The sequence below is a fragment of the Mustela nivalis genome, assembly GCF_964662115.1.
Source record: "Mustela nivalis genome assembly, chromosome: 3".
Classification (NCBI taxonomy): Eukaryota; Metazoa; Chordata; class Mammalia; order Carnivora; family Mustelidae; genus Mustela; species Mustela nivalis.
Genome location: NC_139022.1, coordinates 115,386,472 through 115,399,795, shown reverse-complemented (window position 1 = coordinate 115,399,795; position 13,324 = coordinate 115,386,472). Strand labels below are relative to the sequence as shown.

The following is a 13,324-nucleotide window of genomic DNA, read 5'->3' as shown; positions in this document are numbered from 1 at the left end:
TTAAAACTTGAAAAAATGTGGCTGATTAGGTAAATACTTCCTGCCAACAGTATTAACAGCTATAAAGTAGAGCTAAAGAAACAACTGCATTAGCCTAGAAAGCCCTCATTTTCAGAAGAATGAATGATCATCTCAAACTACTTAATTGTTAATATTGCTTTTATGGGTTTTTATCAAGGCCACAATTGAATAGGGCTTTGGGAAACTTGGAGCAGTTTTATTAGAGCACAAACAAGGCAATTAAAGGCTTAGAGAAGAAGGTTCATTCATAGGAAAAGGGTGGGAGTTAAGGACACAGAAAATGATGAGGCTCAAGAAGAAAATGCTGGAAATTGATTATGAAGAATATGTGTACAAAGCAGGGGATGTGCAAATGTTTCAGCCTCCTCTGAGGTTGGAGTAAACCCACAAACAACAGCAGACCTCAAATATCACACAGCAGCTTTAGACTAGTTGCATGGAATATTCCTGTCACCAAGGAGTGTTTGGCTGAGAAGAGTCATCCTCGGTGCTCTTAGATAGGAAGCATTCTCTTCAAATTAGGAATAGTTTCACTAGAAAATAGCCCCAAGGAAAGGAAAGGTGTAGACCACCCCTCAAAGACCTTTCCAGCCAGTGTGATTAATGCTTTGATGTTAATGAAATGAAGAATTTTGAGCTGAGGAAGCTTGTCTATTTCAGGTCCCTGGGCAGGACCCTGGGCAGGTCCCTGTTTCAGGTCCCTGTTGAGTCTGTGAACCTGAGGGTCTTGTGGTTGGGTAATAACGATATCCTTTGTCACACATCAATTCCTCAGCTGTGAGGATCTTTGTCCCCCTGGCAAGCATGGTCCACAGTGTGAGCAGAGATGCCCCTGCCAAAATGGAGGAGTGTGTCATCATGTCACTGGAGAATGCTCTTGTCCTTCCGGCTGGCTGGTAAGCTCCCTTCCTCCCCCATCCTCCAAAGTCACCTGTTGAAGGATGCTCAAGTGAAAATACACATGGAGGACTCTAGCACAAAGGAAAGTTACCCTGATGGTTAGAGATTGCGAAATTGGAGATAGCTGACCGTTTTCAAAGCTGGTGTCCTTCCCTCCCTCTTCAGGTAGAAGGTGATTAAATCTTGACATGCACTGGGGCGTCTGGGTGGCTCAGTGGGTTAAAGCCTCTGCCTTCGGCTCAGGTTGTGATCCCAGGGTCCTGGGATCGAGCCCCACGTCGGGCTCTCTGCTCAGCAGGGAGCCTGCGTCCCCCTCTCTCTCTGCCTGCCTCTCTGCCTACTTGTGATCTCTGTCTGTCAGATAAATGAATAAAATCTTAAAAAAAAAATCTTGACATGCACTAAGGGTCCTCATGGAAAACATAGGGGCCATCTGTCCTTCACTTTCCCTCAGGACAAAAAAAAAAAAAAAAAACCTCATCACACATATGACAGGGCTGTCAAATACTGGAAATTTCTAAATGTTGGTGTACCTCAGATATACTTTGGGTTTAGTTCCAAACCTCAGCAATAAAGTGGAATCACAATAAAGTGAGTCAAATTAATTTTTTGGTTTCTTCTTACACATAAATGTTGTTTTATGCTGTGCTATACTGTAATCTATGAAGAGTACAATGGCATTATGTCTAAAAAACCAATGTACATACCAAAATAATTACTGTAGTAATATCAGACATCACTAATCACAGATCACCACAATGAACATAATAATAATGAAATCTTTTTTTCAGATATCAACAAGAGTTACCAAAATATGACATAGATACACTAAAGGAATAAATGTTGTTAGAAAAATGGTGACAGTGGACATGCTCCACTGTCAGTGGACAGTGGACATGCAGGATTGTCACAGGCCTTCAGTTTGTTTAAAAAATAAGAAACAATATATCTGTGAAGCACAGCAAAGCAAAGCAGAATAAAATGAAATATGTCTATACTTGTTTTTATAATTAAGTTCCATAAGTCATTGTTGTTCTTTGAAATCATTATTCTCAAAGGAATAGGTCATATGTGAAAAAATTATCTGGTCATGTACATCCAGAGACACAATGAGGCAATCCCAGTTATCAAGTATTGCAGAGTTTCTCAAATCCTTCAGCATGAAAATCCAAGAGGAGCTGCCACTTACCACGTTTCCCAAACTTTGACCATGTCACACTTTCTTCATGTAGTATGTCACAGACTTGGTGTTATGTGACATACTCAGTGTCAAAGCTGGTTTGCTAATCAGATTTCTCTGAAACCTGGGAATGGTATTGATCCTTACCGGCATTGGTTTGTGCGTACATCTGCTTCAAGGCACAAGAACAAACGACCAATGTCTGTTTCCTTCATTAAACAAAATTTAAGAAATTTCACTATCACCTGCTATCTCCAGGAGCTGTAGTGAAGCTGAGTTCCCAAATCCAGTGATGACTCTTCTGTTCTCATACTGCTTGATTAAGCCAAAACATACAGCCCTGTTGCTCATCCATCTCCCTCCTTCATAATCTTTCCGTGCCTCTGCTAACCCTCTACCTCTGTTACTGAAGATCTCTTTTTCCTAACCTCCATCTTCTACATACTGCATTGCAGTATTTCCTGGGTTTCAGTCTTATTCTTCTTCTCTTTTCTCCCTATAAATCTCTGGCAGTCTCACCAGGTTCATGGCTTTAACAGTCATCCTGTGATTTTTCTAAATACTTGACCTTCCCTCACCTGAATCCAGATACATATTTGTCACTCTTCTGTTAGACCCCCAACCTAGATGACCTGTACACATAAAGCCACAATCTGATGGGGCTCTACCCAAGCTGGCACCTTAGGAGCCAACTCTGGGATGGAATGGGTCCATTGATGTCCTTGTGGTAGTCCTGAAGCAAAGGAGAACTGGAGTCCACTTCCTGGTAAGAATCACGGGAAGAAAGGGAGTGAGGGCTCAAGGTGTGAGGGCCATGGAGAAAAATGGAAAAGAAATACTAGACCCAAGGTGAGAGTTAGAGAGGTAAGCAGGTGAGACAAGGTCTGGTTCTAGAGGCAGAGCCTGGAAAAACTTCATAAGGCAATGGAGTCAGAGTGAGGGGGCTTTTATTGAGTGCCTGATGGTGGTGTGAACAAAGGAGCTCTTGAGGAGTGTATGCCCAGCAAAGTCAGTGTTAATAGGAACAAACTTGTGACACACCCAGGCCTTTCTTAAGGCTACTCCTTTTTGGATTTTTAAAAGTCTTAGTTAAAACCAGCATTTCTTTCTTAGTTGCTCAAGACGGAAGTATTGAATTATCTTTGATTCCTTCTGTTCTTCATTTCTTGTGGGCATTCTTTTGCCCTTTTGGCCCTTGTTTGGTCCTTGGCAAGGGAAGGTTTTTGTTGGGGCAGCAGAGTGTCCAGAGAGCTCTGTGTTTGGATGAAGAGCGCAAGCATTCTACTCTTAGTACTGGTGTACAGACATTGTCGGTAGTGTTCCCTCATCTTGAGACCGGAAATTTCTTCTTGATTGGGGTGGTTATGATGCAGGATCGTGGCAATCACAGGCTCGGACAGTGAGTCCCAGTAACTGGGTGGATGTATCCATCAACCCAGTGGGGCCTCCCTTCCACCTCTTCCTCTATATTCCGGGCCCCCTACCTGGACAGAAGTTTCTTACTGAATGCTTTGGGTCATTTCTCAATCTGCATAGCTTAGCTCCTAACTTATACTTCTCTCTACAATATTTTATTTGTGCTGTCTCTCTAGGTGCTTTTCAAAGATGAATATATATTCCTTTTCACATACACATGTGTGTATTTCAACTCAGGAGAGGAATGTCTCATTTAAAGCTATTTGCTCACATAAATCGTTATTCATAAACAGTATTTTCACAGCATCTCTGAAGCTGATGTGGGACTCTTAACAAATGCAGCCAGAGTCAGTCCTTGAGAGAATGAGAACTTTGACCAGAACTCCAGCTTACGGCAAATTGACTCCTGGCACAATATTTTTTCAGGCATGTTGATAGTTGTGCTAGAATGGAGGGATTAGAGCTATTTTTGCATTTATCCCCCAGCACCACATTGTGAACAAATTAAAGGTTTTGACCTTATCTTTGATTCTCAGAGCTTAGCTCTATGCCTGACACATAGATGATTCTCAGTGAGGCATTGGTCTGAATCATCTCTCAAAGGCTTTTTTGGTTCCAAGAGTCTGTGGAAGAACTTTCCCTGTTTGTATATAGCTAAAAACCACCAGAGGAGACTTAATTAGCACACCAACTGCCTTTGTGGGTAGCCAGGAGTTAGAGGAAATGTATTTTCTTACGCTATCCAGAATAAACATTTACAAAACCATCTGGTGTTCGCTAGCCTCCAATTTCAGAGTGCCCACAGTCTGCCTTTTTTTAGGGAGAAGGAGGACAAAGCAACAGCTTGCAACAGTTAAAAAAAAAAACAGTTTAAAAATCTCTGTTATTTGGGATATGTTGTTTGTGCTAACAGTAACTCCAATAAACAGATGATAAGCTATAAGCCCAAGTTATATAGCCACATGAAGTAGAAAATCATAGTATTTCATTGACCTATTGGTACTTATTCCTATAAACATAGGATTGGAATAAATATAATGATAGCGCATGACAAGATGGACAGCTTCTAGGGTGAGGAGACATGTCCAAGTTACTCTCTTGATTTTTCTTCCCAGGAAATAAGCTTTCTTATTGATCTTGGCCCAGCAATGTTTGTTCAACCTGCTGAAAATAAAAGTGTTTTTCTTCTGAAATAATATGTCTGGGTTCATTCTTACAGGACTACTGTCTTAGGCGATGTTACTGTTAATTCAGGTACACAAAATTTCCATCTCATGCTCCATTATACCTTAAGACATAAAACCACTGATAATGTATATTTTCTTTAGAACATATGGTAAAGCATTTGGATATTCCATTTGCACTAGATGTTGCTGTTTCTGTAATAGATGCTCGATAAGTATTGTTGACTTATTATACATGTAAGGATGCATGGAAAAACACTTGGGAGGATTTATAAATTTCTGAGGTTACCATAATAATTTCATGTAACTTTATCTTATACTTCAGTTTTTTAATATGGGTGTTTCTTAAGATTATTCTGCCATCTTCAAACATATCTTGAGTTTTGGCTTTCTAAGTAAATAAGTTCATTTAAAATTTCTAATGTTTTAAAGATGCTGAGCAGAGTGCGTGTGTTCTAAAATCCCCTTCATCTAATTCTCTTGCAGCTCTGTGCCCCTATACCTTCCTCCCTTTCTGTTTCCTCTCTTCTTTCCCTCCTCCTTTGGCCCTTCCCTGGCTGGAGGCCCATGTAATTTTCCAAGTCTCTTTGAATGCAGGGCACAGTGTGTGGTCAGCCTTGCCCGGAGGGTCGCTTCGGAAAGAACTGTTCACAAGAATGTCAGTGCCATAACGGAGGGACGTGTGATGCTGCCACAGGCCAATGTCATTGCAGTCCAGGATACACAGGGGAACGGTAAGGGATAGTCTCATCTTTCTCCAACTGCTTGTAATGGCGTGAAAGGAAAGCTCGAAGAGCCCAGGGAACACCTCTGTGATTATTCTGTAACATTCCAGAGGTATCTATAAAGTATCAGTGCATTTGATATATTATTTCCCAACTCAGTGTGTAGAAAGTGAGCCACAGGGGTGCCTGGGTGGCTCAGTGGGTTAAAGCCTCTGCCTTTGGCTCGGGTTATGGTTCCAGGGTCCTGGGATGGAGCCCTACATTGGACTCTCTGCTCAGCAGGGAGCCTGCTTCCTCCTCTCTCTGCCTGCCACTCTGCCTACTTGTGATCTCTGTCTATAAGATAAACAAATAAAAATCTTTAAAAACATGTTAAAAAAGAAAGAAAGTAAGCCATAGATGATACTTAATTGAAGATATAGAGGAAACATTCAAAAACATAGATTAAAAAATATCAGCTATCCAGAACCTATGGTGCGTATGTCAGGTTCAACCGTCGAGTGGTTGGACAGCCACTTCAAAGATAAAAATATATTTCAAACATTTTTTGGTAGATTTATTTCAAAATTGGATGTGTACCTGGTTATCTTTAGCAAGTATGTGGGGCATAGAGTTAGGGTCTTACGATTCAGTATTTCATTAAGAAAATCAGTTATTTTCCTGTGCGGCAGTGACTGAGGAAGATCCGATGGGATTGCTAGTGCTCTCCAGTCCCACATGAAATAAGAACAAATGTGTGGCTGTACTCATGTGACTCTTCCAGCCACTGTCATATTTCATATTAGATAATAAAGTGTTACCCTAGACGGTTTTGCTCATGCTGCGCCTTCTAATTTGCTCTTTCATTTCTTATATCCTGAAAGACCAGCTAACCAGGCTTAGTGGATGTGTAAAATTGAAGAAAAAAGTTTGGAGAGATAGGGGACTATGTTGGCTCAAAACAAAGATTTTTAGAACCTGTGTCCTTCGACACATCCTCATTGCTAATACTCAAATTATAATTTTACTCTCTTCTGGAGTTGAATCAAGATTGAATAAGTACATTAAAGCAGTTAGAACAGTGTGGAAGCTTACAAACATTAGTTCTTATTCTAGTTGAGTAATTTCTCTGAATCGTCTAAATACCAGCGATTATCAATTTAATTGATGTCTAGGAACTCAATAAAAATTAGCTATCATTATTTTTTAGTGAGATCTGTGACCTAAGTATTTCTTCAACCTTCTTTCCTCCTTTTTTTTTCTTTCCAAAGTCCTGATCTTTTTTTTTTAACTTTTATTAAGATATTGTAGCATGGTTTCCCCCCAACCCCACCACCTCTCAAATTAGAATTTCTTATTAACTTTAACTCTAATTAATTTGTATTTTTTGGAAAAATGTCATTTCTGTTTCTAATTGGCTACTTCAAGATAAAGGAAAATTTGTTCCTGAGTGTTTTTTATTTAGCCTCTCCACCAAAATTTTTAATTAATTCTGATGTTATATTTAGCAAATACCAGTTATTTCATCATTTATCAAAAAAGGTACTTGTCTCTGCTTTTCTGTATTATAATGATTATTTCCTTTCTTGAAATGATTGCATTAATTTAAGCCTCTAAATCAGTAAGGACAAATAGAGGTCAAAGCAGAAAATCCTATCTTAATTTTATTGAAAATGGCTTCAGTGTAGTTTCATATTTGTTACTGGTTTTTAGTAAACTTATTGTTAAGTGGTTTTTTTTTAATCCCTGTTTTTATTAAGAACTTCTCTTAGTAGTATTTGTTTAACTTCATTAAAAGACTTTTCATCTTTTGTTAATATAGTTATGTATTTTACCTTTAATTTTTGGATGTTATAAATTATTACAGCACCCTTCAGAGCTTGGTCTTTGTAATATATTTTTTAAATATTGTATTTATGTATTTGAGAGAGAGAGAGGTTAGTGGGAGAAACAGACTCCCTGCCGAGCAGGGAGTCCAATGTGGGACTCGATCCTGAGACTCCAGGATCATGACCTGAGCCTAAGGCAGTCACCTAACCAACTGAGTCACTGAGGTACCCATGTAATATGTTCTAGGACTTCTTAGAAAGTTTTTGTGACCTATATCTTGGCTTACGGTTGTGTTTTAGATAGATGTTTTTAGATGAATTCTGAACTTACTATCTTATTCAGAATCCCAAATAATACTTTTGCCTAATATTTTAGGGCACTAAAAAATCAAATACTGTTGACCTTTGAAAAACTCAGGGCTTTGGGACACTGACCTCTCATGCAGTAAAAAATCATATGTAACTTTGGGGGGCACCTGGGTGGCTCAGTGGGTTAAAAATCATATGTAACTTTGGGCTCCCCCAAAACTTTACTACTAATAGCCTACTATGTAGGAAGCATCACTGATAATATAAACAGTCAATTTACACATATTTTTATGTTATATGTGTTATATATTGTATTCTTACAATGAAGTGAGCTAGAGAAAAGAAAATGTTAAGAGAATCATAAGGAAGAGAAAATATATTTCTAGTACTGTGTGTATGAAGAAAAAAATCTGTAAGTGGACATATACTTCCAAAACCATGTTACTCAAGGATCAGCTATATAATTTTTTTTCTTGTCCCCTCACAGTTTAAGGCTCAAATTTGAGGCAACACAGAAACAACAAACATGTCAGGCGAGCTTATAGTCATCTGATTTAGAATGCAGGGAAGGGGAGTAACAGCTGATTTCCAGGTGAATTTTAGATTAAGGCAAAGAGGGCAAGGAGCCAAAGAAAGACAAAGGAAAGTGAAGAGGGAACTTCTCCTTGCGTTGTTGTTCTGATAACTTCTGTTTTGCCAGTAAGCTGATGATGTGATTTCTGTTTTCAATTATACCATCTCCATCTGGGTTTCAGACACACACACACACACACACACACACACACAAATGCACATTTGTCACTACAGTAGGGAAAAATGAGTAGCTATGGGGCAGTTTGTGGCAGGAGGTGTGGTGAAGGCAGCTTTGAGGGCCTGGGGTCTTGGCATTTCCCTGTTTTGAGAAGTCAGCGGAACTTGATCTCTGAGGTTAAACCAGAGTTCTGCTGCCTGAAGGAGCAGGTACCACCACAGGGCGCTGCTGGCAAAGCCTTCCCAGGATGTGGGGATGGCCCTGCCAGCCAGAGCGAAGACAGAACAAACAAAACAGATACCTTGTAGGCAGGCAGAGCAGCCCAGGGGATGCCCACATAATAGTCTTGGGGGTTTGCGGAAAGGTTGGGAGGACACTGGGGTGGGGAAATGTACAGTGGCCCGGCCAGGCAAGAAGGGAGAGAGGATGATTTCCAGAGCCTCCCAGAAATTCCTCTGAAAGGGTTAAAAGAGTGTTCTTCATGATGATTCCCTGGAATTGCTCAGGCCTTTGGGGCCATGCTCATAGCTTGTGTTTCCCAAGAGTGAGCCAGAGAGAGAGATCTGTACCTCGGTCATGCTCCCTGCTCCGGCGAAGGTGGGACTGTCGGGCCACACTTGTGTTCCGTAGAACCTGCAAGTGAAGAAGGAAAGTGAGTCAAAGGAGGTGAAGTCAGAAATGACAGACAGGAATTGGGGGGATGTAGCGTTGGTCTCCACTGGGAGAACTTTCCTGGATCTAGGATTGTGGAAAAGTTGGCTGTTTTCCAGTGCTTTGTATATTTCCCCCAGAGCAGCACTTCCAGATGCTGAAAAGGCAGGCAACTGATCCATGATCCCAGGTTTAATGAGGAATGCGATTCTTTCACATTAAATCATGGCTTGGCCCAATTATTCCAGGCACTCTGGGGAGGGACATGCTCAGAAGGACCAGGCAGGAAGGAGCTGCCACCCTTTATATGCTAACTTATTTCCTTCTTCATCCATTTGTAATAAGATGCATTGTAGTAGTCGAAATGATATTAAAACAAGCCTGTGAACCTCATGGGTTTGGGGAATTGGTGTCATATTTTATTATATCACTTAAAGCTTATCCATTTTTTTCCCAATTCCAGAGCATTATTCAAAAACAAAAATTTTTAAAAATAATAAATAATAACAAATATATATACATTTTATATATGAGATATATACATATATTCATATATATGATAAATACATATGTATTATATATATAATTTTATATATAGTGTATACACACACACACACACACACACATATATATATTCCAAATTAACATATTTCTACTGGCTGATATTTTTTGTTCTATCTTTATCAGCCTCTCTGCCTTCACTTGTAAGAAAATCTATTACCTCTTTTACTAATTTCTAGGATAGCTTTTTTTATTGTTGTTCTGCCTGGGACCACATAAACAACATGAAGGGCATGAAATTCACTGAGAAATGATGCCTCTTTTGGATAAAGGGGCCAAAAAGGGAGATAAGTCTGTTTGACAGAGACTTTTAACTCTGCTAACCTGAAAGCTATAAGCTACTTTATGATTGCTGTTTTTTTTTTTTAATTTTTTCTTCTTACTTATTTGAGAGAGAGTGGACATGTGCAAAGAGAGAGCATGGGCTGGAGGTGGAGGGCAGAGGGAGAAGGTGACGGAGAAGCAGACTCCCCCCTGAGCAGAGAGCCCAGTGCAGGACTTAATCCCAGGACCCCGAGGATCATGACCTGAGCCAAAGGCAGATGCTTAACTGATTGAGCCACCCAGGTGCTTCTGCTTTTATGTTTGAGATAGAAAAAGTCTACTACCAGAACGATATCCTATTACCTTGGTTTGGTAGATGGAAGTAGACATAACTATTATAAACAGGGTTTCCTTACATGTGCAACTTTGATGAAAAAGAAATGAGAATATGAACCAAGCTTTACACAGTGGCTACTTTAGTCAGGCAAATTCACATGGCTTCTTGCCATTTATAATATGAACTAGTAGTATGTTTTATTACAGGTTTGAAAAGTAAATATGGGTCAGGACCAGCTATTATGGATTTTGTTTTCCCAAAGAAAAGGAAGTCCCTGCCAAGATAGGATAAAATATACACGCTGCTTCCATGTCATTTGGCAGCAGACGGTTTTCCAGGCTTCCGATCTATACTCGGTTCACCCACTTTTAGAGCTAAGCTTTTTACAAAGTTAAAATCGTGGATCCCAAAGCTTAACAATTGGATTTGTTTTCCCATGCATGTAAGAGAGAGAAAGCAATGTTATTTTACCTTGTTTATCTTTTCCTTTTTGGTACTGAATCACAAGAAAATCTGGACAGACAGGCTACAGAGTTCTTACCAGCCTTTAACAGAATCCATGACGAGGCCCAATGACTGCACCTCGGCATTTCTTTCCCTGAAGTGTACGTCCTTGAGGAATAAGCTGAGTGACTTGGCTTATTAAGACTTCTTACAAGTCAAAAATAGAGTATTTTTTAAAAATACTCTGGTCTAAAAATAGGTATACTCCTGCGTAATTTTAAAGCACACATCTGATTTTATGCTATATTGTAGGCGGTTACTTCAGAACTTTGCTAATGGTTAGTTGAGCAGTGGATCTGAAGATTTTACCTTTTGACAAACACACTTCAAGATGTCTTAAGCATCAGGTGAAACCAAGTTTACAAGAGGCTCCTTTTCTTGTCTCTATCACATTAAGGATATGCTACAGCCAGGGTTAACGGCCAAAGAGTGAAAGAGCTAGGGGTGGAGGGCAGAGGGAGACCGGATTTAGCTTCTACATTTAAGTAGAATCCCATCCAAACTTGGTATTGTTACTAATCACACCCTATTATTAAAAATATGCCAAGCCTTGTGGAAAAGGTTTGCTTTTCAGCCTGTTTGCTCCTGCCTTCAGATATCCTTGAATTCATTATTATGCACCTGCTGCTTGTATGATACTGATCTGAAAAAAGGCAGTGCTGACCTACATTTCTGACCACGGGTCTGGCGTGACTCGAGAGCCACATGGGAAGTGTCTGCTGATTCCCACCCACAAAGTGTACCGTCCTTATGGCCGGCGCTTGGCTAGACGAGACCCCGTCTCCCTCTCCCTTGGCAGGAAGTGCTCCTTCTGTCGCAGGAGGCTCCGTGAAGTCACCTTGCCAGGTCAGAAAGAAACTTGGCTGGCCTGACAACCGGTCACGCATTCTATGGAGTGATGAGAATTTTCTCTTCTCCATCACCGTTCCTTCCAGCCACTTAGCTGCCCACCTGATCCAACTTATCCAGAGCCTGTCCTTCCTCTGGCACCAGAAATGACTCTAATATCATTTTTTAAAAGATAAAGTGAATTTTTGAGACCTGATATTTTTTTCCTTGCCATTTGTCAGTCCTTCTAATAAACAGGGGATAGTAACCCCCTTAAAATTTTTTTTGTACTAGGAAACTCCATGTGTCCATACACCCCCTGGCATGGGTTCCCCAGGTGGAATTGAAGAAACCTGGTTGCAATAGCTCTGACTTGGCCAGATCTAAAGAGGACTTTCTTTATTAAATATATAACTTTCTAAATGAGGAGCAATTATTTCCATTCAGCTTTGCAAAAAGCAGCCACATGGCTAAGATTAAATATTAAAGCCACCATGAAAGCCAAGAGAATTAACATTGTTTGAAATTTGCTACAAACTTTTCTCTTTGAAACAGGGAAAGCAAGTATTTTAATTTCCTCATCTGAGCAGTCACTTTTCTCTCTCTTCTGGTATCTCCTGGTATCTTTCCAGTATGTATATACATGAATGTATGTATATCTTTAGCAAGCAAAACACTAGGTATAAAACAGGCTTCCTATGCCAAGTTCATGATTTTACTTTGTTTTTGTTTTGTTTTGTTTTATTCCTTTGAATAGGTCATGTGGCTATTACTACTACCTGTAGCCAGATTAAAGCAGCTTCCTGCTTTTATACCTATAATGGGGCCATCACTAAAAACACAACAAATGCAAAAAGCACCTTCACTTTCTACTTTACGAAGCCTGTTGGAATCAACTGTGTGTTTGTACATGGCATTACATAATCTGTCTTCTGCTCCCACCCGCCTGCTTGGTAGGTGCCAGGACGAGTGTCCCGTTGGCACATACGGGGTTCGCTGTGCTGAGACCTGCCAGTGTGTCAATGGAGGGAAATGCTATCACGTGAGCGGCTCGTGCCTCTGCGAAGCAGGCTTTGCTGGTGAGCGCTGTGAGGCACGCCTATGTCCCGAAGGGCTCTACGGCATCAAATGTGACAAGCGGTGTCCCTGCCACTTGGACCACACTCACAGGTGAGGGTCAGCTACCTTGGAAGGATGTGCCCTATTAACATTTGAATGTCAGTGTCCACTCTTTGGAAGGATGGATTGCCAGAGAGATGCCCACCCTTAGACCTTCTTGCCCCTGGGTCATCCTTCAGAGGAACCACTAAGTACATGGACAACTTCTTTTTTTAGTGGGTGATGGTCCAAGTTAGAAACATTAAAACTGGCAGATGGTCATGGGTGGATATTAAGTTCTAGTCTCGATGAATGGCCATTGCCAAAAATTAAATTTGCTGGGGTTAGTAGAACATTGCCCTAAGAGACGGATTCTGTGACATTCCCTTAGAAGCAAAGATGCAATGAGAGACATGAGTTAAGCCAATTTCATATGTGAAAATATCACAGAAAATGATTCTTGCTGCAGCATCTTTGACTTGAGAGCACATCTGTGTAGTGAGGAAGTATACCAGTGGAAGTTTTATAGAAGTGTTTCACATGTGGCTGTCATATGTGAAATATGTTTTCAGAATTGATTACTCTGACATAAAACTCACAGGGGTCTTTTAGCTCAAAAAATCTCTTGAAGAATTTAAGAACAGGAAACCATAGTTCCCACCCACCCTACTGTACCTTGTCTGCCCCTGAAAATACCTTTCCACCCCCTTTCTTCCTCTCCATCCCCCAAGGACCAGATACAAATCACTTAGAATTCTGGGCTTCATTTGCAGACTGCTGGAAAAGT

General features: G+C 40.4%; 1 protein-coding gene across 1 annotated transcript in view; it reads left to right on the top strand.

Annotated features, from left to right (window-relative positions):
- Positions 1-13,324, top strand: part of MEGF10 (multiple EGF like domains 10) — a 164,025-nt gene that overhangs the window by 103,905 nt on the left and 46,796 nt on the right. The window contains exons 7-9 of the mRNA XM_082724101.1: positions 797-917; positions 5,299-5,435; positions 12,397-12,609. Of these exons, the coding sequence (XP_082580227.1) occupies positions 797-917; positions 5,299-5,435; positions 12,397-12,609 (471 nt within the window). The remainder of the gene's footprint in view (positions 1-796; positions 918-5,298; positions 5,436-12,396; positions 12,610-13,324) is intronic.